A 27343-nucleotide genomic window follows, 5' to 3' on the forward strand; every position below is an offset into this window, starting at 1 on the left:
AGGAAGGAAGGAGGGAGGGAGGGAGGGAAGGAGGAAGGTAGGGAAGCGTTGCCGTGGGTATTTTCAGAACCAGCCAGAAGATATTGCATGGCACAGGACCTAAGCGCCTGGAGATGCTCCAAGTGCTTCACAACACGTTAGAATCACTGCAAAAGATTTTCTCGGCCCCATTCTCAAGGGTTCTGACTCAGCTGGTCTGCAGCAGGTGGGGTCCCCTCAAGGGCTTGCGTGGTAGCCACGTGGCACCTGCCCCGGCCTCCTGAGCAAAGGCCACAGGTCGGCTCTTGGATCTTTTGGCTGCTGAGACCTGCCATGTCTTCTTCCCAGACCATCCTTCCTCACTCCCTGCCGCCTCTGCGGGCCACTCACCTCGGATATGCCCTCCTTTTCAGGAAGTGGCAAGGATCCTGGCTGTGAAACGTTTCACGGGAGACAGTCCAGAAAGCTGTTATGGCTCCTCCTCCCCCAGAAAGGAAGACGGGCTAGCTTTGCAGTCCTGGCCCAGCTGCCTTGTTCTGGGGGACCCTAGGCAGCTCTGGACTGAATGAGCACCAGGGGAAGGGAAGGATCCGTCTCATAACCCTTCTGCTCCCAGCTTTTCCCAAGTACCTGACCCTTGGTAGGTACCTGACAGAGGTTTGCTAAAGTGTTAGGTGTTTTCTCAGTTTTCCACAGAGCACACAACCTATGAAACGGGGCAGGGGGCCTCCAACTGGGAGAGGAGATGTGACTAAGAAGAAGGCTCTTTAAATGAATTCCTATGAACTGATCCCTCTGTGGGCCCCGACTTGGCTTATGGAAACTGGAGATGTGTGTTTATGGTGGGGGGGATCCTCCTAGAACTGGATCCCTAGGTCAGGAATGGGTCAAAAAGCACCAGAGGATGGAGCCCTGGGACGGCTTGGGCAGCATCTTAAGATTATGACCCCATTGCCCAGCCCTAATTTACTGTCTCCCTCCCAGTTTAGTCCTCCCCAGGGATAGGGTGCAGGGCTTCCCAGGTAGACCTTCCAGAATCTCTGTCCACTTTTATCTGGGATTCCTAATGCCCTAATGGAGCCAGTGGGTAAGATCAGCCCACTGAGCAGGGCTGCTAACACCAGCCTGAAAGCTCCTCGGGATCCGGCAGAGAGGTCCTGGGGAAGGTATCAACTACCTATGTGTTAAATACAAATTCTGCACTACAAGCTGAATTACGACCAAGAATCTCAGCATTGTGCCCCACAACTGTTCTGTAATTTCTCTCTACCATCCACAGACATCAACGTATTCCTGAGATTTGCCGAGGAATAGGATGTGTAGCCTAATGGTATACATCCTGAGGCTTTTCTTGCCTAGGGGAGCTATTCCTACAAAACCCAGTCTCCTGCAGCAGCCTATGTGCCCCTCTCTAGAGTGTTGGTCTCTGAGGTGGGGCAGGGTACCTCAGAGAGTACAAAGACAATCTACTGAAGTGATGGAAGAAAATATTAGGGTGTCTAATGTTTTGTTTTTCTACTGGTGGGGCATGTAATCAAAACCCCACTGAGATCACAGGTCTAAGGGACAGTCTGGCCTCACTTTTTATGAAACACTCAAAGTGGCAGATTAGGGTGTGAATAGCTGGGGGGCAAGGATGACGCTCCCTAGGTTTTTCTTTGGGGAGGGCGATAATGGGCAGGTCAGAAGTGACGGATGCCCCTTGTTTCTGTGTCAGCCGAAGGAGCTTTCTGACGCCAAATCTAACAGACTCACCTGATTCCCTCTCGTGGATCGGATGTGATTCGTCCCTCCTTGGGACCCTTCTTTGGCACTTTTCCCCTTGCTCAAAGCTCAGGTCACTGTAATTTCTGATGTTACTTGAGTTTTTATCATGTCTGTCCTAGACTCTTAGCTTCTCGAGGGCAGTGTCTGTTTCTTAACTCATCTCCTGAAGGCTTTGCATACAGTATCTGATGGAGAACGCTTGCAAACATAAAGCTTTCATTTTAAAAGAGATGACCATGTCATAGTGAGGTCACTGAGCACTAAGTATTCCCTGACTTTGGGTTCCATACTCAGTGGAAACTTAAAAACAGCTTTTAAGTTTGCCTATGTAAGTCCCTTGATTCATGTTTGCCTAAGACTTTTTAAAAACCACTATTTATTATCACTGCAATCTCAATTTTAAAAAAAGAAAAGAAAAAAGACATTTCAATGCCACACAACTAAAAGACATAATCTCAGAAAGAAAAGATCAGCCTTCCCCCAAAAGACTGGGACCTTACACCTCCATATAAAGTATTTAAACAGCATCCTCATTTTTCCCATTCATAATGCCCCAGTCCAGGGATTACCATTTAGAAACAACTGAGGCGGAGGGAAGCAACAGCACAATTGCCAACCAAGTCACTGACAGCACTTTGTTCCCTTGGGCAGTGCGGAAGAGACAAGCCCGGTTCTGAACAGAACTAGTGATGTGTGAGATGTAAGATGTTTATCCCACTTTCTCCTTCATAGGTCTGTCTCTCCCTTCGTTATCTATCCTTCTTTCAGGGCCTTGATCCCAGATAGATAAAACCCAAGGTTTTCACCTTAGATAGCATCAAAACCCAAAGCAAATAACCTCTGATGGTAGAATTTCAGGTGAGTGGGTGGCCATCCCTCCCCCTTGAGTAGCCCTTCAAATCAGAGCATCTTCATGGTTACAAGCCAATCCACCTCTCTCCAGCTGGCCCTCTAAAAAGGTCCAAAGCTCCAGCAGCCGTTAGGACCCTGACTGACACAGTCTCTCACATCTGGTCAGAGGACAGCATAAAATGCTGATAGAGTTAATTCTATCATTTGAACTGAAAACAATGTTATACCCAGAAAAGGTGATTATACTGACTGTACTGCATGTACATCATCAAGAAGACCCAACCTTAAGCCACATACTGCCCACAGGCACACAAAAGGCTGCCGAACTGCACGTGAGCAGCTCTTCCTGAGTCCTTCAGTACTAAGGCTTTTCTATTGTTTCTTCAGTTTGTCAAGTGCTAGCATATGCTTGCTATAATAGGTACCAGGTACCAAATGCTTAAGAAAAATTAGAAGAAAAACTCTTAAATGGAAAAAATTATATTCATTTAAAAAAATCTTTTGGTTGCACCATGAGGGATGTGGGATCTTAGTTCCTCGATCAGGGATTGAACCCACGCCCACCACAGTGGAGATCGGAGTCCTAACCATTGGACAACCAGGGAAGTCTCTATATTCATTAACTTAATTTTTTCTGCAACAATGCCCGTATTTGACACCAGCAGCAGAACATGAAGGCCCAGCTGGAGGTGCACCAGTGTTCCTTGGGAGTTTAATGATAACAGGCCAGAATATTTTACATCAGGCCTGTCCCAGAAATTCCGGGTGGCCATAGACATGATCCTTTAAGTTAACCGTCCACTTCCTGTTGTGCAATAAATTGTCACCAATTGCCTGAAAAAAAATATCAGGACACATGATCTGACCTATATTTGTTCTGCCATGGTGTGTAAGGCAGACTGGGATGTATAGCTGAAGCCCCAAGTCATCTTGCTGATTTATAGTGACAACAGGCAGAACATTTGAAACCAGGTGCCCTGGAAAAGGTACAGTAGCCATATTAATAACATCACCCAGAGCACATCCCCAGGACTGGACTTAAGGTCAAATGCTCACTGGCCCTAATCCCTTGTCACACACACCTTCTTCCCAGTTCCCTTTCTTGGTGTGGACAACAGACTCTGTACCCAGACTATGAGAAACCCAAGGCCTCCCAGTCTGTCATGTGCTAAGCTCCCTCACCTGTTCAATGCACAGGGTGGGGAGGGAAGGGAGGAATGGGGGCAGTGCTAAGCCCCAAGTTGGGCACCACTGTGGACAGCTACTTAGAAGTCACATGGCAGGGACCGGGATTGCCCAGGCTACCCTTCCCACAGCACATGTTCACCTGCCTGAGCAGAGGGAAGCCAGCCAAGTCCAGCCCCTCCTGGTCCTCCAGGCAGAAAACAAGGGGATGAATCCTGGTTCAGACCTTGCCCCTCTATCCTCCACCCTGCCCAGCCTGTGGACCCCACCTCCCATCCCACCAGGCTGAGCCACCTCTCCTAGGGTGAGATGCCACGCGGGAACCCTGTCTTTTCCCTTTGGGGATTAAACAATGAAGCCCAAATGCCAGGCACCAGAAGCTGTTTGGAATTCAGTTTCCCATCAACGGCCTCACCTTTTCTTCCCAAACTGGAGCCCTAAAACTCCGACTGCAAACATGCAGAGGCGCTAAAGCAGTGGCTGAACTTCCTTCCCGTGGAGCTGTGGTCTCTCGAGGCTGTGTCCCCCATCCCATCTACCTTTACCAGCCCCCAACCTGCTCCTTCTAGAGACTCCCAGCAAGATACTCTCTCAGCTGAGGGTACGAATTCTATCTGTTGGACGGGATAAGATTTTCAGTGGCTGTGAAAGAGACTCCAGCAGGGGAAGGAGTACGGGGTATGAATTTTTGAATGCGTTGTGGGCAGGTGTCCTATGATGATAAGGAGCCCGCTGAAGCCGACTCAAAGTTACAGGATAAAAATACCCAGAGCTTCTCAGACTGTAGGGTACACGTGACTCCCCCAGGATCTGGTTAAAATGCAGGTTCTGATTCAGGATGGCTGGGTAGGGCCTGAGAGTCTGCAATCCTGCCAGGGGCCCGGGTGGAGTCCAGGCTGCCCGTGGGTGGACCACATTTTGATAGTGAGGGGCTACAGACAACCTGGGGTGGGAGGGTCAGCCCACAGTCAACGGAACCATATCTTCTGAACCCCAAGACAGGGCCTATGGTCTAAGGGAAGATTGGGGTTTGCTTTCGGGAGCCAGAGGCAGTGTGGAAGCCACACCAGGATACTGAAGCTTCTCACTTCCTGGGACATTCTCAGAGACTCTGGGGGTGGTGGTTCTGAAACTCAGTTCCCGAGGACACACTGTTTGCCTCTAAGCTGGACCAGCTGGAGCTGCTACTTCAATCAAATCACTTTGTCTCCTCCCAGACCACTGAGGAGAAATGTTAATGCACTAATTTTGCAAATTTATGTTTTTCTCCTATATATTTTCCTCAGCTTTAACTAGAAAGCTTCAAGATTTAGCTATGGCAGGAGAACCTCTAGTAGGAGAAGGGCAGCTAACTGAGCAAGAGGCAGAGATCCCTGAGCTTCACCACCTCTGGGGCTGCCCCACATCAGCGCTGCCGGCCCCCCCGCCGGCCCCCCCACCATGGGTCTGTAAACGGCAGCTGTCTGGTCTTTAAAGCGCGCGCACAAGCATCAGCCCTACTTTGACTTGCTTTATTCCCTGCAGGACTTCAAAAAAGATATTATAGTATACAATATGTGAGAACAAAAGGGAAATACACTCAGAGAGTACAGGAAGCACAAAGGCTGCCGGGCAGTGCCTGGTCTGTTCAGCATTAAAAGTTGAGGGGAATGTGAGCACGGGGTCTGAACAGACAGAAAAGTGAGGCGAGGAAATGGGACGAGGGGAAGATGTCTCTGAGCAGACTGACAGGTGACCGTAACCTGTGGGGAAATGCAGCCAGGAAGAAGTTCCTGGGGGCTGAAAAGTTTTTATGAACTGGAATGTCATATTTGAGCTTCTCATGGTCCTGTGATATAAAAGCCCTCAGTAAAAAGTTGCTGCATGCACATGCACGCCCACAGGGACACACACACACACACACACACACACACACACCACAGTCTGGCACAGAGAATCTAATATATCAAACTCACAGGTCCCAAAGTGCTGGCACAATTATGCAGGCCTGGGTCGAGACACAGGATCCAACTTCAGGGCCAACTTGGAGGGCGTTATTATACCACAAATCACTAGGGGGCGCCCTCACCGACATCCACACCGTAGTGAGGGCCAAGAAAGCCTGCCTATCCCCTGCCCTCACCCTTCTTAGTTTCCGAAGGGAAGAAGGTGGGAAGGGGAAATAGATGGCAACCGGGGTCGGGGTAGAGATGCGGGATTGAGTTTAGAAATATGAGACGCCACTCCCTTCAGTCTCTTCATAAACGGAGTGGCCAGGTCTCCAGAACAGGCTGAGCAGGGAAATAAACTCCTATCACAAGGCAGTAACCACAGCATGCATAAACAGGAACTACCCAGATTCAGCAGCAAAGGACTTATCTCACAGACGGAGGCTGCAGGATCTGCTAGCAAAGCATTCAAAGATGACGAAACCAATGGGCAAGCAGCAAAGGAAGATGAATGGGAAACAAGAAACTGTCACTCCTGTTTAGTTAGCTTGATAATATATTTACTGAACTGTTTATGACTTTGTATGTCATATGTGTATTACAGATGGCAAAAATTCCTCCTAGTTCATGCAGTGGGGATTAAATAGGTCAATAATTCATAGTGTTCCCAAGAGTGACACTACTTCCAGATGCTGGGCACCTGAACTCATCTGAGGACCACTGGTTTGTGAAAACAGATGATAAACGTGAAACTGGGAAGGCTGTGCAAATCCCGGGATGTGCAGTCATCACCCCGATAGCCAAGGTGCCTGTGTCTGCCTGTGGGTATGATGCCCTCAACAAAGGACATCCCCCAACACAGCCCTGAAATCCCAGCCCAGCAAATAAGGAAACTTTCCCAAGAGCAATCCAATTTGTTCAACCTGAACTTATCTCCTCACCCTCCACTTTTTAAGGAATTATTACAGGGGTTGGGGGTTGGGGGTACTCCAGGCCCCCAAAGCATGAGAGCCACAGGTACCCTCCACCTTCTGGCCCTGCCTTCCCTCATGGGACCTCCCATCTCCGGGGGGAAGGGGACTGGTGTGGAAACACCAGCTTGGTGCGGACACACCAGCTTAGTGCACCTCCCTGGGCATAGAGGTTTCCTTCATGCTCCTATAGCACTTTTTTGAGACTCCTATTACATGGTACTTAAACTGCTTTTGAGACAGTTTTCCACTGTGTTTTCAAAGCCTGCCCTGGCATGTCTGTAAACATCAGTTCATATTCCTGGAATAAATCTTTTTTGTGTTCCATCCTACTACCCACAGGGGTACAGATGGCATGTTTTATGTGGTGGCCACTATTTACAATCCAACCCCATGGAGGCCCATGAGATGCCACAAATGGAGCCCACACAGGAAGACAGCCCCTTCGGTAGAGACATTTGTCCCGACGGGCCAGGAGTGCCAGGAAAGGACACACCCTGAAAGTACATGGGGTGCCTCTGTGCCGCTGACACACATCCTCTGTTCTGGGCCAGTGGGGTCTTGGGCATCCCCAGGAGGCACACGGAGAGGCAGGCTTTGCCCAAGTGACAGTGGGGTATGTGCGGCCAGTGGCTGTAAGCAGGCAAAACAGCACACAAAATGCCCAAAATTGGTTGCAGAGTTAAAAACATCAACAAAGCAAATCCTTCCTACCAAGGAGGCTCACCACATTCATTTGCATGTTCATGAGCATCTGCTAGCTGAGTACCAACGTATCCTTCTTTCTATCCTGATGGACAGCCATTCATCACAATAGACTTGACCGTGTCAGTACCTCAATGAGGGGATAATAGAAGCAGGGTTTTTTTGTTGGGGAGGAGGGAGAGAAGGAGAGAAGAATCGCTTCACTCTGAAAAATACTCTGAAGAAGCCACGGCTGCCTCTGTCTCAGACGAAGATAGCATTTGCCGAAAATGTCAACAGATTGCTTCTTGAGTTGGAGTAGTGCAGACATCAAAAGCTTATTTTAACAGGGCATTTGCTTAAAATCACTTGGTTGGTTTAGGCATTTAGAATGTCTCTGACTATATAATTTGGATTAAGAGGTTCTTGTTGGGTTTTACTGATTTAGCATAAATCAGAAGGACATACTGGAATAGACCCCTTCACATAACCAGAGCCTTTAGGCCATGAACGTAGTAAAATTTGCTCTTTGTTTGTGCTGCATTTTTAGTGGGTTCTTTTTTCTTTCTTTCTTTGTTATTATTATTTTTTTTAACGCGGCTTAGTTGCTATGCGGAGGCTTAGCGCTCCTGCTTGGGGATCAGTTCCAGACTTCGGTTTGATTTGAAACAAGCCAAGCAAATTTGCCTGAATGTGATTTCAAAAGGTTTTCCTATTTCTCTCATCAGGAGATTGAAGGAAGCTGGGAAGCAAGACACTATTTGAGTTCAAATAATGCTGGCCTGATTTTCTCAAGAATTCGGTACGATTCAGTAGACACAGTTCTGATGGACGACCACCGACCACAGCTGCAATGGCTCTCAGGACCAGGTCTCAGGAAGCTTAATTTCAAAAGGCAGATTACTCATACTTGGAGATAAAGTCTTTTTCCTCCATTTTTACTTTTCTTTCAGTCTTTTTCACTTTCTCTCTCCATATCACATTGACTAGATGTGACTCAAAAAGTTAATGGTAATTGCTCTCATCTTAATTTAGCAAAGAGAGAGGAAGAGAGGGAGAGAAATGAGTGTAAGTTGTAGATCTAAGCACAGGTCATTACAGGTGTGTTATATTAGTGTATTCATGAGCCCCCCAGGGACAGACATGCTGCGATATCCAATAACTTTCTTAATGTGTAATTACACACCATCGGACTATAATTGATTAATTGAAAAGAGAACGTAGGCAGATGTGAGGGCAAGACTTCTGCTGCTCATTAAATGAATATGTCCTTGCTTGTCTTCAATAAGTTAAGTGGAACTACTCAAAAGCAATTAAGTCAGTAGTGAAATTCATTAAATTTTAAGTAATTATTGGTATTAAATTCTGTAATAGAATTCAAGACTTTGCATCGTTCTATTTCAAAAAGAAAGATGATCATTCTATGGGGCCAATTCAACAGAATGAGGGCTCTGAGAAAACTACATCTTGGAGCCACTGACATTTCGTATGAAAATCACCTGAGAGAGAGAAGGAGCTGGAAGAGGGCTAGGGGGATTTCCGGAAGCTTTGCTTGCCATCCTAGACCAGATAGACGCGAGTGTCTCACTTAAACCTAGGAATGTAGTCGTGTTTCCAAAGCAATTCTTTCATTTAAAATCTTAATCTAAATAGTTCGAAAAGAATGAAAAATACATATTTTTAAACCTAATGCCTTGAATACTACATCTGATACTTTCTCTAGTAGCTAAATTCAAACACAAACATGGATATGCGGCATTGAATGCAATTTGGAGAAAATTCTTTCCAGGCTCCACTCTCATGTGGGAAATGAACCTGGGTGACTGGGGTGGCGGCGAGATTATGAGGTATGCCACAGTTCAGAGAGGGAACCCCAGATAGTTCTCAGAGCCCAGAAGTGGCTCCTACACCTCTGCCACTATTCATTCTGCCCAAGAAACCAGACAACTCAGAAATCTATCAGAGAGGAACTCCATTCAGCCAGTGCTGCCGCATTCCAGACATTCCTGACAACTCCCTAGACGCAGGAGAGACCTTGGAGTCTGAGCTGGCTGTGGAAAAGTGCCAACAGGGAGCCACACCAGTACGGTTTGTTCATTCATTCATGCAGTAGGTATTTCTTGAGCGCTTATTCAAAGCCTTTAGTAAAATGAGTTTATAAATACTTATGTATGTCTATATCTATCTATCTATCTATCATCGATCATCTAACTATAATATAAAGTAAATGTACAAAGAACTTATAGAAACCAGGGGGCAATTCTGTGAAGATGGAGTCCATTTCGTACCCATCCAAGATGATCTTGCGCCCTGCACCTCGTAAGCACTCAGTAAAAGCTCGCTGACTGAATGATGGAAGAAACTGATGACGTGGGCTTTGAGGAGAGCATGATTGTGTGTGGCACCCGCATACAGTTCTCTAATTTATGGAAACAGTTAAGAGATGTTAATGGCATGGCCAGGATAAGCCAAAGAGATGGTGATGATGGCAGCTGAGAGTGAAGGAGAACTGATTGCAGAACCTTTGTCTATTCCCAGGTTTCTTGCTCTAACCATCAGCATCTTTAACAGTCCTGTCATTTCTTTCTTGGGATAGAAAACTTAAAATGTAAACCCATGTATTGTGGTCATTTTAAAAAAAACAACAACAGTGGCTTCAACTACATTTTTTAAGTCATACTTTCAAATCTACAAATAACTCTGTATGGTTAGTTTCACAATCTAAAAAGACATTATTGTACTTTCATTGTTTGCTGGGGCTAACACTTCAATGACATGAGAGCCAGTCTAGATGCAAGGCTGTGGGGCTGCTGGTTCTGGAGAGGCACTGTTCCCACCCTGGGCCCCGTGAGAGGCGTCCCCACAGCAGGCTGACCAGACACAGAGACAGGAGGGAGATATGTGATTCTTACCATTCCCCAAAGGAGGAGAGAAAAGCATATTACGTACACTCTAATTGCTGTTGGAAGAAAAAAAATTCCAGTCCTCGCACACATTGTAATTTTAGAAACCATAACTAAAGCTAAAACTAAATTAGACTAAATAGGTGTATTAGGCTCAGAAAGAAAAAAAATCAGGGCATGTGGAAAGACATTAGGTCTCATTTTCTGTTTGCATGTTTTTCTGCTATAAAGGGCAATTTATTGTCCCACAGCTCATTTTAATCTTCAACATGACCTTGATAATCTGTGTAGGATAGAGGCAGCCCAACAATTTCAAAGAGGAGTTCTAACCAAGGGAGATGCTTTCCAGCTTTATCATGTTCACTTAATGACATTCTGCTCACATTATTTTGGATTTTTGCTTCTTTTCTTTCTTTTTTTTCATTTTTATGACTGTCACAAGTTCCACATGCATTTTAGCGAAATCAGGCCAAAAGAAAACTGATTTATCAAATCAATAATTAAGTGCCTAACTGATACATCCTGAAACTTATCAGCATATGAACAAAGAAGATGGCCAAAGAAGTAGGTGATGGTGTTTACTTCCAAAAGAAAAGTAAAATTTTAAATAGTCAGGTAATTAGGAAAATCAGGGAATGTGGGATTATAAGAAATTTGCTTTGGAGGTTTAACTAGCAAACCCTTTTTGTGTAAGACTTTTTTCCCCCCAAACCATTTTATATTAGTCTAATACTCTATCTTAGTAAAGACAGTAAATTCAATAAGATGTTTTTTCTTTGATGAAGATCTTGAAAATCTTTAGGCTCATTACTGGATAAATACCAGTTCTCCTTCTAGAGTCCTGTACACGTGCAAGGTGTGAAGAGTAAGCTAAATCCACACAATCAAAAGCTATGTGTTATAAGATTTTTGTCTTCATTTTTAAAAGACAAGGAATCTAATTATTCATGTGAGTTTTATTTACTGGCATTTCTTTCTTTCTCTTAAAAGTTGAATACAAAAAAAGGGGGTTTATTCCCTTTATTAGTTACCTTTTGTTGAGTGCTTATTATACACCAAGCACTTTATATGTATTATCTCATTTAGTTTTTATGGCAACTCTAAATGGTGTATACAGCTATCGTTCCTGTTTTACACATGCAGAAACCGACCTTCCCAAGGCCACAAAGCTAGTCACCACACAGCCAGGTTAGTGTGACTCCAGGGCACATATGCTGCACTGCCTCTGTGCTGTTCTCTGGGCAAAGGAGTTATTGCATTCTTGTTAAGGGAGATTCTATCCCTCTTTAATCCAAATTTAAGATCCTTTCCCCCCTAGTTTGTGTTTAAATCACAATGATCCCTGAATCATTCTGGATCACAGTTCAGTTTCTTGCTTCTACTTTGATCTCAGTTTTTCCCACTGTTCACAACTACCTACTTACTCGATTACGACTCTTATCCAAAGTCTAAATTTATAAGAAAATTGGCTTGGGATGAAATCTTTGCCAGTTACTTATATTAACATGGTCATAAGAACTTGATGGCCAATATTTTTGGACAGTCATTTGCAGTCTCTTTCTTGCCTTTCCAGCTGTGAGAAGCATTTGTCCTCATCACAGTGTGCCTGGACTGCTCTAACCACCTTCTAGAAGTCTCGCTGCTTGTGTCCTGCAAGGCGTGAAAGCACTGCTTTCGTAATGGCACGTCCTGGCGCAGTTACCTAATACAGATCCCATAGCCTAAAACACCAAATGTGAAATTAGCTGTCTGGCTTTCACTGTTTTTATTACTTGACCACAACGTACCGAGGTAACTCTATTCTCACTACTCACAAAATGATGCCAGGCAGTGTCTCGATGACCCCCACGTGCTCCCTGCTCACCTCCCTCCCATCATTCCACCAATAGTCTTCTCTTTCTCTGAGACATACTTCCATTCCCCTTCCTCCAAGGACCAGCCCAGGCCCCACCTCCTCTGAGGATCTATTCCTGATGACTCCAGCCCACCATCTCTTCCCCATTAAATGACCCTTTACTTCCTTTTTCTACACATAATACTTCAGTACATATTTCTATTCTCTAATCAGCATACCACCACATCTGGCACTTTAATATACACTGGAAGTTCATTGTTCATATCAGCACAGTTTGCATGTAAGCTCCTTATGAGAAGGATCCACATTTTATGCTGTGTTTGCACTGCAACACACGTCTTTTAAGCACAGCACTGGGGAGATGGTAGGTGCTCAATAAATGCACCTCGACTGAAAGACAAATATCTTCAAAATCTGGGTCACATACATACCCCATCACCACCTACTCTCATATTAATTCCACCTTCTGAGTTGTCTCCATGACACTAAACACTCAGGTTTTTAGAAAAGGTTTTAAATCTTTACAGATATTGCACTGAATTATAGATATCGTCTTCATGCAAGGTACACAGAAGAATAAATTAGAGATGTAAGAAACTATCCAGACCAAACACACCAGAGAATATATCCCTTGAGAAAAGGTCTTTTGGGTTTGAATTATCAAGACCGGCTGTCTCTACTGATGCAATTCTCAACTTGGCTGATTTGATGACAGTCATAACATTGTTTAAAAATAAAAGTGCTAAGGAAAAATGAAAATGAAAATTTCACTACAACTTTATTTTTCCATGTTATTTATTTTTATGTGTTCATATATAAACATCAAATTATGTTTTTGATGTTTATATCAAATACTGCATAAATGATTGAGATGTGTTAAATGCCATAGGCTCATAAGCACTTCTGTAATGCTCTAGTTTATTTTCATTTTCCTTTATGTATGTATCCACATTTCTGCATGGGATATATAATTTGCCTTCATACACTGTATTTTATATACACAATGATGTCACAAATTGTCAAAATTCAAGCTCTCTGGCAAATATATAAATATTTCGCTAAGCCAAAACTAGTGTTTACACCATTTTTGTCCTAACACATTTATCAGACAATTTAGAAGTTAAAAACACCACTGCTTGAAATGGCTATATAATGGAGACCCCAAAGTATTTCATGTATCTTAATAATCAGGCTACTTTTCATTTGAAGGCCTTATTCTAGCATATGCTCAATATTAAATATCGCCTCCCTTCCCATCTCAGGCTTTGACATTTAAAAATGTTTATGTGGTTTTCCCCTTCTGTGTTCACACAAAGAAGAGTATAACAGATCCTGCTGCAATATCAGAATCAGATTCAAATTTTCCATTCAAAGGAAACCAAACTATATTGAGATCTGAACACTATAAAACAGCAGAGTATTTCACAAAGTTAAATATAGGGTGTAACTTAGCTGATATCCTGAAGGTGGATTATCAAATTTGAAGTGTAGGAAATGTACTTATCTATGTGTACTTGTCTCTTCTGTAGATTGGGAACCTCTCTAAGAGATGATGGCGTTGGTGATGATGATGGGTAAAAAGATCCTGATTTATTTTAAAAACCCATACTTTATCCTGATTTATTTTAAAAACCCATACTTTATCCTAATGGAATCTACAGCTCATTCTATTGAGAAAGAGAGAGAGAGAAAGAGAAACCATTGCTTCTCCACCAATGTATCTTCATGGATTTTCAAGAGAAATATTGATGGATATGCAATCCAAAGTAGAACATTAAGCACTTTTCTGGATAATTAAGGCAAAAGTACTGCTTATTATTTTAAACCTGGCTTATCGGGAGTATGCCTTAACCGGTTCAACATTTCCCTTGAAATTATGAACAAAGCCATCTATCAGCTCCACTGAAGGGAAAGGATACAGCAGTAAAATTCTCAGCCAAGACAACCACAAACCAACCCTCCACTCCACCTTGTCCGTGGCCAATGCACAACCCAGACCCAACCTTAAGCATTTCGTTTTTATGTGAACTAGAACCAGGGGGATATGTTATTGCATGCGTTCAACCAACAATAATTTTTGAGCACCTACGTCCACAGATCATTGAATCTATATCACCACTGATCGTTAAGATGCTATTATTTTATACCATTAGGAAAAAACATGGCCAATGAAAAAAATGACAAGTCATCAACTGTAACATGCAATCCCCCTTCTTTTTTTGGCCTTTCTGCACAGCACACGGGATCTTAGTTCCCCGACAAGGGATTGAACCTGGGCCCTTGGCAGTGAGAGCTTGGAGTCATAAAATATGGGGTGGGCAAGCATGGTTCTCAGGGGTACACAGAGCTCTCAGCTAGGGGAGCCTCATCTGGACTTAAAAGAGGGTTATCTCAACTTCTGGTTGTACGTGGCCAAGGAGGAGAAGCTGGGAAGACAGCCCTCATGGAGAGTCCGATGCCTCAAACCAGAAGAGTAGGAAGTGTACAAAAAACATTATTACAAAAGACGCTTAAGCCAAATTCAATGAGAAAACACATTAAAGACCGTATTTGCCTGAACCTGCTTATTTGCCATTGAATCATGGCCGTCTATCTTTCTTCTTCTCTTGAAATTTCCTCTCACCGGTCCCCCATCACCCCCACATCCCCATCTCCGATTTCTTGCCTCCTTTATTACTCATATATGTCATTCTTCTCAAGTCCAAATACTTTTTATTCCCTTTCCCTTTTTCTCCCAAGAGACTTTCATTAGCTTGTTCTTCTAGCCATAAACCAAGCATATGACTAAATATGATTAATCCTAGTTCTGGCTGGTTTCTTAGGCACTTTTATATTGATAATTGATATCCTATCTGGTTTTCTGGCTTTGCTTGATATATGATGTAGAGTTTCTATCAAGCCATCAAAGGTGAATTCTCTTTGGTACTTTGGGTAATTGTTCAGTTCTAGCAATTAAAACAATGAGGGAAAATGTCACTGACCCCTAACTCCAGTATGCTACCTGATGGCCGGAAGTCTTGAAGGCAATAGATCAGTTCACCCCGAGGAATACAACCCCATCAAATCAAAAGAGGCCAAGCCTTTTTTGAAACGGCCTTATTGATTGTAAAAAGAATCAAAATCTTCAAAAGAAGATTTAACATTTATCATATATCATCTATTGCTGTCAGATTTTTAAAAACCCACTCAAACGCTTATAACACATTGAAAATTATATTTTCTATAGAGTACCAAATTTAAAAATATATATACTTTGGTTCCTTTCCCTATAATTTAGTATTCATTGGAAATTCTCAAACACTGACATGCCTTTCTGAATAAACTCCCCTTCCTAACGTTCCCACAGATGTTCTTTCTGGCTTCCGAATTCTACCAAAGAATTGTTACCATAAAGGAACTACAAAGAGCGATTCTGGATTAATTGCTTAATTCCTTCATGTCACAAACATAGATTGAACCCCTTCTCTCGCCCTGGGATGGAAGAATGTATCAGACCTGGTCCCTACCTTGAGAAGGTGGCAGTGTGTCTTGGCCTGAGCACAGGTCAGAGAGATGTGGGTCAAATCTAGGCTCTGCGCCTGCTCACTAGATCCCCTCCTCTCTCCCAGGGCAAGGAACGTAACATCCCCGAATTTTAATTTCCCCATCTGTAAAACAATAATAACAATATCTACTAGCAAAGGTATAGAGCGTACAGGGTCTAAAAAAGGGTCTGTAAAGACCAAGCACAACGGCACGTTGGGGGCGCCCCACAAAGGATGGTTTCTTGTCTCCTTCCCTTAACAGGCTTATCAGAGGCACGTCCATTTGCTACTGCAGACATTTACATGTGTAAATTATATTTTTCCTTTGCTTTGCATTTATTATCTTCGTTGTATATTTCTAAGATTAACAGTTTTAGTATTAAAGGAGAGAGCAAGATGAAGGGGTCTTGGATCACGTAGAATCTTCCTGGACAGTTATATATATTTTTAAAAAGCTTAGCTATAAGAATTGTCTGCATAATGCACCTTTGTCCCTCTCATTGTTCACAAGGAATTATTGTGGCTTTTGCATGCAAATATAAATACGACTTTCAGATAATCTGTTGCTAGAAAATTTGGTCAATGGTATTCTATGATGTGCTAGTAAGTATGCAACCTTGAAAGAAATAACCATAATCATAATTACAACAACCTCAATTGAATGCCATCAATTTGCTGAATACCGTTCTAAGCGTCATAGGGGTATTCATTCGTTCAGACCTCACACCAACCCTACAGGATACATAGGATTGTTGTCCTTATTTTACAGACAAGGACATGGACACAGAGATATTCAGTGACTTGCCCAAGGTCACACAGCCAGTGGGTGGAGTGGTGGAGCCTCCTGAATCTGAACCAAATAGTCTGGTTCAAGAGCTCAAGCTCTTTACCCCAACATCGTACTATTTTCTGGAAGTTTTAAATTCTTCTTTGAAAAAGTACTCCAACATTTTAGTACCTCACAAATCAGCAACATTTGCTACGCAGCCAACAGGCATCTCTAGTGCCCTCGGCATAAATAGGCAAGTGAGTGGATGTTCAAGGGTTTCTCTGAAGTTTTGTCCTAAATTAAAATATTACCTGTGGGCTTCTATCCGACCCCACCGGAAAGAGACTCTCGTTAGAGAATAAAGGCAGGTACTTCCAGCATTTGCCTGAAGATTTTGTTTAAACTAATGCCACCTCCTAGATCCATTTTATTAGTAATAAGACTCCTGCTTATTGAACTTTTTCCTAGTCTGTGTCAGGCGCACTAAGTGCTTCATATACATGATCTCATTTACTCCTGGAAACAACCCTACGAGGCAGCTACTATATTTATCTTCATTGTATTGATAAAGGCACTGAGGCTCAGGGCAGGTAAGAAAGTTGCCCGGCTTGCACAGCTGGCGTGTCTGCAGAGCTGGGACTGGGACACCCACTCTTACCCACCCTACCACAGTGCCTCCCCTGGAGAACACATGGTCCTCGATCCCTCTCTCTGGCTCCAAGAACCACTGTGATGTACTGTGTGATGGACTGCTCATGTAAGCTAGCATGAACATCAAACCATATGCCTCTGACCTTTTTGCACAATGGCCCTGGAATGGGAAAGGCGAAGATCTCCATGCCTTAGAAAAGGGAGCATGCAGGGGACCAAGGGTCTCCAATCAAATCTAATCCCAAGCAGAGTACCTACACCAGAGCAGAAGCAGGGGAACTCCAGCCCTCCTGCAGACAGCTTCTCCCCCAAAGAAAGAAACTAAAAAGGGACAGTTAAAAGAGGGTTTCAATGGGTGGTAGGTGAGGGGAGATGGTCTTTGTGGGAGAGGGTCTTTGTACAGGAGAAGAAAAAGGCTCTAAATCACAAGACCATGGCAGCAATGGGAGCCAAGGGGCTAAAAAGAGAAAGAGAGAAGCAGCAGAGCCAGCTGGAGAGCCAGGGGAAACAACAGCACAGATGGAAACAGAGGAGTGTGCAGGTGAAATAGGACAACTCAGGTGGAATCCACTCCTCTGCCTGTGTTAAAGTCCAGATGGTCTAGGTGGAGAGCATAATGGTGCCACCTCTTTTGGAACTGACCCTTGTTCAGTCTAAGATTGGTCCTCTTCTTTCTAAAACGGTCCATTTTTCTTTAAAAAAAATAGTTCAGAGAACTGTGGGAACACAGGAGTAGCTCCAGAGTAAAGGGATCTGGAGGGTGGGTAGAAAAAAATGGTTGGATAGGCCAACTCTCTCCAGATAGCAACCAATCCCTGGGGATTTCTGGGTCATTTTACACCTTTGGGGCATTTACAATTACTATTTCAGGAAACCGGCACACAGCATACTACATACACATACATCATACTATATTTTATTTGATGTGATGGGAGTCCAAGTGTGTCGCCATGAATTTTAATTCTCAGTGCCTGGGCTGCTCAGTTGTAACAGCAAAGAAACAGTGTGTCAAATCAAGTTGAGCTGGGTCATGTATCTGGCTTTCCGCAAGACTGGCAGTGTTAAGGGAGGTCTTTGGTCAATTATACCTATTTTGAAAAGCCTATCGAGTTTCAAGTGAAATGTGGCTGTTTTTATCACCTTTTGGGCGTTCTCATTAAGATTCCATGATCTAGCCAGAAAGGCCTAGCAGTAGCTAATATCTGACAGCAATCCAGAATTCCCCCTCACTGCCGCGATGAGGCCAACATGCACTGGTGAGAGGGGCTGGGTTGCAAAGAGATCTGATCTTACTGTTAAATAAACACATTTAAAACTAGGGGCCTATGCAAACTATTCTATATAGGATGCATAAACAGCAAGGTCCTACCGTATAGCACAGGGAACTATGTTCAGTCTCCTGTGATAAACCATAATGGAAAAGAATGTTTTTAAAATGTACACATATGTATAACTGAATCACTTTGCTGTACAGCAGAAACTAACAGAACATTGTAAATCAACTGTACATCAATAAAAAAAGAAAGAAAAATTAAAATATAGAAGAACAAAGAAGACTCAAGTCATCGCTAGCATTATGGCAAGTCTTTCAACTTAAGGGTTTTTAAAACTCCATCTGAGGGCTTCCCTGGTGGCGCAGCGGTTGAGAGTCTGCCTGCCGATGCAGGGGACACGGGTTCGTGCCCCAGTCCGGGAGGATCCCACATGCCGCGGAGCGGCTGGGCCCGTGAGCCATGGCCGCTGAGCCTGCGCGCCCGGAGCCTGTGCTCTGCAACGGGAGAGGCCACAGCAGTGAGAGGCCCGCGTACAGCAAAAAAAAAAAAAAAACAAAACTCCATCTGATCGTCCAAGCCTTACAAGGCTGTGCTGAGCAGGGAGGGAAAAGCATATTGCATAACCAAGATTCATTGGTTTTATGTATACATAGTCACAAAGCTCTAATTCCCAGTTTACTCAGTCTTAATGGATTCTTCATAGCCAGAGAAGTGGTGTGCTAGTCTTTACAAAAAAACAAAACAAAACCAACCAAACAAAAAAGCATATAGGCTTCACAATACTTCAGCAGAATAAAAGGGTGGGATGGGTAAATGGGTGGGTGAAGCAAGATTAATTGTTGATAACTGTTAGTATATGGAGGTTCATTATATGACTCTCTACTTTTGTATGTGTTAGGAGTTTTCCATAATAATTTTTTTTTAATCCACAGAAGTACTAGGAATTTCCATGAAGCAGAACTACTGAAGTCTAGACTTGAAAGGATGGTGTCAGTTATTTAGACCTCTGCAAATGGGCCGGCCTACCAGCTCACCCTGTATCCTTCAGGTACCCTATACTCCAGCCAACTTAGTTGTCAAATGAGGTGTGAGTCACCTGGGCTGTACTTTCCCACTTCCTTGCCTTTGCCCATGCTATTTTCCTCTGCTTGGAATGACCCCTTCCCTTATACCCCAGCTCCGACTATAGAAAATCCAACCCACGTAAGGCCTAGATCAAAGGTATCCTCCTTTGTTAAGTCTCTAATTATGGCATGTGGAAATAATCTCTTCCTCCTTTGTACTCCAGAACTTTGTGGGTGCTCTCTAGGGCCACAGCTCACTGTGTAATGATAATAATCATGAAAAAAAGAAGCATGATGATGATAGCAGTGAAGATATACTGAATGTTGTATGTACCAGGCACTTTCGATATGTCATCACTTTCGATCCTTACAATATCCTTTGAGGCTATTACCCTTTTATTATCACATTTTACAGATGAAGATCTGAAATGCAAAGAGGTCCAAAAGGCGAAACGGGGGTCCAATGTGATATGATGCCAGATGTATCACCATAAATATTAAGCCTTTGTGCCTATGACCCTTAGCTACCACACCAGAGTGATATGGTATAAAGTCTAGTTGAGACAAAATTCTAACTTTCAGGAAGACCGGAGGGCCCACATTCCTGATGGTTAACAATACTGCATATGCCTATTCTTCCTACTGAATTGTAAGCTCCTTCAGGGAAGGGACTGTGTCTTTTTCTATTTGTGAACCCCCAAAGCACTGTCTAGTAAAATGCCTTGTACATAGAAGATGATCAGTAATATCTTGTTAATTGAACACTGCATTAATACAGAGCAGTTCTGCCTAAGGGCGATATACAACTCTTATAATCCACCTTGCTGCCTCCACAAGGAAATAAGATGGACACATCAGCCCACAGAACTGCCTAGGCCACTCTCCTCTCCACCAGCTCTATTCACAAGGCCACAAAACTGAAATAGTTTTCATCTTCTCCCTACATTGGCATTGTAAAGAATGAATTCTTCTTTCAGAAAGAAGAAATAATTATTCCCCAATGCTATTTTTATTTAGCTTCCCAACTGAGGGCCCCCTCCCCTTTCCTCTGCAAAGCTCCCACCCTCAACAGAGTAGGGAAAAGCCAAAAGGAGTCAAACTTTGTCTAGGTGATGACCCGGGAATCTGGAACTAAGGAAGACAGGCTGTTCTCCTCTTGAGTTTCCTTTCTCTTATTTCCCCTTTCAGACTTCCTAAACCCGGGTTCTTTCCAACCAAATTACACCACACTGATTGCTGCTAATCTCTGACCATATTTTTATTTTTTATTATTATTATTATTTTTTTGCGGTACGCGGGCCTCTCACTGTTGTGGCCTCTCCCGTTGTGGAGCACAGGCTCCGGACGCGCAGGCTCAGCGGCCATGGCTCACGGGCCCAGCCAGTCCGCGGCATGTGGGATCTTCCCGGACCGGGGCACGAACCCATGTCCCCTGCATCGGCAGGCGGACTCTCAACCACTGCGCCACCAGGGAAGCCCTCTGACCATATTTTAACCTTCTTCCTGAACACAGTGATGCTCTCTGTCCCCTAAGAACACTTGGGGCTCAATTGTCTTCAATTCCTTCCCCAAACTCTTTCAACGTTCCTTTTTCTCTAGCTAGAAGTCTTCTCCCTCCAAGGACTCAGCTCATGCTATACTTCTGCTAGGTGTTACCCCAGGTGGCTTTCAAGAACTGAGCAAGTACTAGCTTAAGAGAGGTATGATTTAGGTCCTTCTTCCACTCTGGCTCTTAATGCAATTCCCACCATCAATATGAGCATTTTAATAGGGGAAATGAGAAGGCCTTCTAGTCCCAAAAGAATGAGGCAATAATGGTAAAGGGACTGGCAACAGAGTTGGGATTTGGGACAAGGGCTGGTCATTGAGGCTGGCTCTAAGTGTTCCCTCTTCTGGGCTCTCATAAGCCACGATGCTGTATTGTTCAAGTGATATGAATTTCCCACATTTTCTTTTACTGAAAGCTATTTGCTTTGGTCATAAACTTAAGCCAGCAAAAGACCCTGAGGAGTGTGTGTGTGTGTGTGTGTGTGTGTGTGTGTGTGTACATACATCTACCTACGAAGAGGTAGATGGGGCCACAGTGAATTGTGATATATCAAATAATACTCAAGTTTTATCTAATGCCACTCATCTTGACAGCCTTGCATTTTCAAAATTAATAAAAAGCATAAGGAAACTGCTACACAGTCACCAACCAAAGAATCTTGGCCACCAAGCTAAATATCTAGTCATCTGTGTTGTACATTAAGTGTGAAGGCACATATCACAGTTTGAGATTTAAATGGGCAAAGCAATACCTACAGGAAATCGACAGTCACATAGCAGGTTTTTCTATCAGCCAATGCTTTCTTTGTCAGTGCCTTCTGATTACACACACTTGTGTATTCTAGGCATCGGTTCTACTTTGCTTTTGTTTAGGTTACTTAATATTCCTCCTCTTCCAAGAAGCAGAGACAATCAATAGTCAGTTATAAAGTCAGAGGCCATGTCCCATCTACCTGGCCAGGGTACTTTCTGTCAACACCTGTGGCCCAGAGGGTTAGCCTTCCAGCCATGTGTTCCTGATCACCTGGGAGCGTGGAAGTAACCTGTGCCCTCAAGCCTTTCTCCCAAGAGCCATCACCATCTTCCAAAGAGCTCCCCCACTTTCTAAAGCCACCCTTGTTCTAGCGAACCATGCAAGATGGCAGACCCACCCTTAAGGTAAGAAAAGCCCTTTGGAGTGGGGCTTGCAATCTTCTCTCACCAAGTCTTTTTAAAATTTGCCCTAAGCTGCACTAAGAAAACTCCAAGGACTTCCTATTTCTCTCTTATGAATGAACAAATCATTTTCATATAGAAGCATAACTTCTCAGGGCTTCATAACCAGCCAAACACCATCCTTTCTCTTGCAACTGAAAAAAATTACAATTCTCCTTGGAGAAATAAGCTTACTTGTTTTTTCTCTCTATTTCTTTTTTTTTCTTTTATCACAAGAAAGTGTACTGACCAAAATAAAGCATTTCTAACAGCGACTAAAAGGACAAAGATTGTACCAATCTCTCAAAATTACTGCCAACACAATATCATGTTTAAGCACAGCAATGACTAAACGTATATTTTCTCTAAAGATAGCTGGAAAAGATGTTCACATATATGTTTTACTTTCTCCAGTATAAACTGACCACAGCCAGAACTCAAGCACATTCATTTTTCCAATAAATAGGAAAAAAAATCAAATATGGCATATTAGTTTTAACAATATCTCTAAAAAGGAGTAAGCTACTCTCAAAAGCATTTTGATACCAAAACATAGTATAAATGGCCCCTATAGTCTTCTGCTAGAAAATCAGAGTGACGGAGTAAAACATTAAAACGAAAATGAAAGAAAAGGGTTCCCCCCAAACAGGTAATGCTAGCAAGCCTGGAGGTTTAAGAGCCCTAAGATAAAACATAAGGTGAGTTAAAATTTCAGGAAAAAAACTGCACTTATAAGCAACAAATTTGCCTGTGGATTAGTTGGTCAAGGGACGACACACAGAATAAGTGATGCTATTGTAAACCACGCAAACTGTGGAGTGGGAAGGAGTTTCTTACTGTCAACATCCAGCTACTGTGGCTAGAATGAGAAAGAACTGTATTTTTCTCTCTTCTCCTGCTCTTTGGACACTTTGTTTTTAATGAACAGTTGGTATCAGAGCTAAGTCCAAAGACTGTTACATGTGGGATTTCCTAATGCAGAGACCTGGCAGGGCTGTGCTGTTAGGCCAAAAAACTAAACAGAAAAAGAGACTACCTCAAAATGTAACAAGTGAGCATCCTCATTCTCTTTCAGTGTTTTCATTTAGTTGGAGCAAATGTTTTGCTTTAATGCAATTGAAAAGAAAAGAACATTTAGGGACAACATAGCTAGATCCCTCATAAAGCTTCATTTTCAAAAGCAGTGTTTGAATCTCTAAATAAATGACAATTCATTCTCTGTTTACTTTAGGTAAACAGAAAATGCATTGCAGAGCACTTGTTTTCAAAAGCTAATCAAGAACATTAGGTCCCAACAGATTCATTTAATAGAAATATAATAGGCATTCCTGCTCGCTTTTCATCTTGTCTCGCTATAAATGCTAAAATGAACAGCAAATTAACCCTGCATTGGAACAGAGTCCCTGTCACAGCTGAGATCCTCTCTCTCACGACTTGGAAACATCCCCGCATCCTGTCGCTGCTTTGACTTCTACATAGGAGAGAGAAAGCGCCTGATTGAGTTTGGCAAGAGAGTGTAGGAATACTTGAATTCTAAAGGGAGTACTGCGTGTCAACTCTGCTATCTTTCCTAGCAGAACAAAATATTACCATGTTGTCTCCTAAAATAGTGTACAATTAGGAAGTAGGAGGAGGGATGGGGATGGGATTTTTTTTTTTTTTTTCTTTCCAAGCTACATACATCAACTGTCTTTTTCTATATTTTTAACTTTACTAGCCATTCTCCAAATGGCTGCTTATCAACTACTATACAGAACAAGCTAATAAAGACAGGGCCATCCAAGCTCTATAATCAGATACAAAAGATTTGCAAACAATTTGAGATCTTATAATTCATATTCAGTGATATCAGAATTAGCATTTAGAACTCTATACAGAAAAACTATAATACTTCAAAACTTATGTAATAATGAACAAACCCTTTCAAAAACTGTTTTCACTGTGCTAAAGTAACATTCTAGACTTGTTGTAAGTATGTTATTCTTACAAGTAGTTCGCAGTTATTCTTGAAGGCAAGCCTTGGAGTTTCCTTAGCATAGTGCTGCTGGGGAAAATTTTCAGCATGTCCATCTTCATCTCTAGCCTGAAGGGAAATATAATGGCCTATTTAGGGACTTACAAATAATGGAAGAAAAAAAGCTAAAAGCATAACAGCTCAGATCATTAAACAAACGGGAATCCAGAAATCACAACATTAATAAGAAATTTGTTTAAATACGCAGTACGCCTTTTAGGTATCAAAATTTGGGATTTATTTTTCTTTACATAGTTCAGTTTGAACATGCAAATTCATTGTGGTGTAATATTTAAAATGATACAAAACAAATCAAAAGCAAATAATTCTGTTGAAAATTACCACCACTTCAGACTTCCAGTGACTTTTGTTGCACATTTAGGATTATATGACATACATACGTGTTTAAACTTTTTGGCATGCTTAAGCAATCTCTAGATAATGCACTTTTAAAAAATTCTAATAGCAAGGCCATAAGAAAAGCAATTTGCATAGTTATATTTTGCATTGTAATATTATTAGAGATAAACTGATTCCCCTCAATTTTTAAATAAAGATCTAAAAGGAGTAATGATCTAGTAAGAACAATGATTCTTCAATCAAATGCAGTAAAAAAAAAAAAGATTTAATTAAGAACCTGCATTAAAAGTTACTGGTTATTTTCATCTACACTGTTAATTAAGAAAGCTGAAGTTTAAATGGAGACATTAACAGAACCCATTAGCAATACCCCTTGCATACAGTCTTCCCTTTCTAATCTCCATTGGTTTCTGGTTTGGAGTTGGAGAGAAGAAAGAGGTAGGTGAAAGGAGGCGTGTCTGCAGCACACTCATTAAACCATTCATTTGGGTGACACTTGCACTCTGCTCTGCACTCCTCTTATCTCAGCCCTAACTGCTCTCTCTTTCCTGGCCTCCTGAAATTCACAGCTGAGCTGTCTCCCTCACATATGGCTTGCATATAATTATGCATATTCCATTTTGCACTGCATTAAAATGATGAGCTCCTGGCTCCCTGCCAGCTGATTTTAAAAAGCCCAAGTGAAGTAGGAGAAGGGAGAGAAACACAGGGAGAGCCGCACAGGAAGCAGCAGGTAGTTCTATCTGCTGTCTCTTTAGATAAAATGTATGTCTGGCACCAGGGGAACAGCTGAGAACTACCTGTTGTGATGTATGGACTGAGGAGGAGAAAACAATGAGCATACATCTGTGCATAGCGATGACAGCGCTGATGTATTGTTTCTCTTTTAATGGCGTGAAATCTGCCCCTGACAAGTATCACTCAGAGCTCTCAGCTAGACTAGGGACTGTCGTTTTAGAAAGGGATCACTACTCCGTACATTTTAGAATGTACAGCTTGCCTTTCATAAAGGCTTCTGCCACTTATTGCAGGGAGGGAACTGATGGAATTTGGAAGTGGACTGTCATGGTAGTAATACTGGGGTTACAAAAAGTATTTTTGAGATCTACAAACATCTCTGGGATTTGGTGCCTTTTAATTTTACCTTTTATTCCCCCCCTCTACCAAATCAGAGTAAAATAAAAATGCAGGATTGGACGATGTGTGACAGAAAAAATGTGTAAGCATGCTCATGTCCAATCAAGGCACTGAAACCAGTGATGTTTCTTCTCACAGCATCAGGTCTACTAGGCAGCTACATCAGTGTTTAAGCCAATAGAGCCTTAAATGGGGCCCATTTTAAAGCAGAGTGTATACATAAAAGGCAGCTGTATAAAAAGCGGTAAGATGCCAATGGGTAGCAAACATGTCAGATTCTTAAGTGAATTTTAAGGCACTCTGTGAGGTGCAGGTCTCTTGAAGGCAGGGACCACATCTATTTCATCTTTCTTACTCTACTATGCCCAGCGCCTTACTTTTAGTTGGTGCTTAACAAACATTTCAGTGATGAAAAGAAACCCATACCTGGTTAGTAACTAGACCCTACCACAACTCTGTAGAAGACACCACCTCAAAATATGCTAAACTTGGTGGTAGGTTTATTATATTCCTGATGCACTATGATGCATATGCTTGGAAACATACTTGGCATATAGTTTACAAGGGCTACTATTTACATATGTATGTCTATATTCAATATATATGTATCTTGTGTATAAATATTCATAAGGTGGAAGATGTTTATTATGCATGTACTATGTATACACATTCATACACACCAGATGCCTGGGGATATTTTCAACATTAGTGGCAAAAATATATTCATTCCACTTACATGTAAGGTGCTCACAATGCTTTTTATGTTTTTAAAGAACAAAAAAACCCATTAAGGTTTGACTGTGCTTCCTCAAAGGGGCTCCAGGATTTTATATAAAGTCTCATAATTTATGAGAGTAAATAAAACAGCAGTGGAAGAGAAAGTAGAGGAGGGTTGGAGTGATCAGAAGTGGAGAGAGAAAGGCAGAAATTTGCTTCTTTATTAAACCGTGTATTTGCCTCTGCATCACACTCCATGGAGCTTGGAACAGTCTGCCTCTGATAATCAACCTGATTCTTGAGTCCAAGAAATTCCATCCTCCAGCCATTCGCTGTGTTTCCACCACATGCCACAGAGACGGAAAGCATATGACATGCAAGAAGACCAAGCACCATCACCCTCACGTGTGTGTGCACACACAAGCACTCACACACCTCTCACTGACGTAATTCCCTTTGCATTCTCAAGTTTTTTAATGTAAAATTTTAAATTATTATTACTGGACTAAGTGAAATTAAGTGCATTCATCTAAGGCAGTAGTTCTCTGCTCTGGTTGCATATGAGAATCATCTGGGGTGTTTGTTTTTTTTAACATATTGATGCCTGAACTCCCCCTCCCCACTATGTTTCCAAGATTCTGATTTAACTGGTCCAGGGTGGGGCCTCGATATGGATTTTTTTTTTTTTTTTAAAGCTCTCAGGTGGTAGTAATGCACAGGCAGCCCGAGAACCGCTGATGTCAGGAGTGTGCCTGGAGGAGGGGTATTGAGAGGGGGCCCTGAGCGGACTTGTCAGCATGGCCTCCAGCCAGGCCCCAGGCCCACTGGAGGGAACAGCTATGCAACACTAGGAGGATACAGGATGTGTCTCCAGCAGTGGGGTTTACTCCAAAGATTTAGAGATTTCATGACTAGCTGCTTAAAGCGAAAACTTCTCTTTATTTATTTTTAGTTTCTGGTGTGACAA

General features: G+C 42.6%; 1 protein-coding gene across 4 annotated transcripts in view; it reads right to left on the reverse strand.

Moving 5' to 3' along the window:
- SOBP (sine oculis binding protein homolog) overlaps window positions 1-27343 on the reverse strand; it is a 159744-nt gene that overhangs the window by 43392 nt on the left and 89009 nt on the right. The window contains exons 5-6 of one of the 4 annotated variants that reach the window (XM_067702428.1): window positions 24136-24231; window positions 15631-15771 (exon numbers count right to left, since the gene is read on the reverse strand). The exons of 1 other annotated variant lie outside the window; for it this stretch is intronic. In XM_067702428.1, coding sequence (XP_067558529.1) covers window positions 15631-15771; window positions 24136-24231 — 237 coding nt within the window. The remainder of the gene's footprint in view (window positions 1-15630; window positions 15772-24135; window positions 24232-27343) is intronic. 2 more of the 4 variants (XM_067702429.1, XM_067702431.1) reach the window with 2 other exon arrangements.

This window comes from Pseudorca crassidens, chromosome 13, assembly GCF_039906515.1.
Source record: "Pseudorca crassidens isolate mPseCra1 chromosome 13, mPseCra1.hap1, whole genome shotgun sequence".
NCBI classification, from domain to species: Eukaryota; Metazoa; Chordata; class Mammalia; order Artiodactyla; family Delphinidae; genus Pseudorca; species Pseudorca crassidens.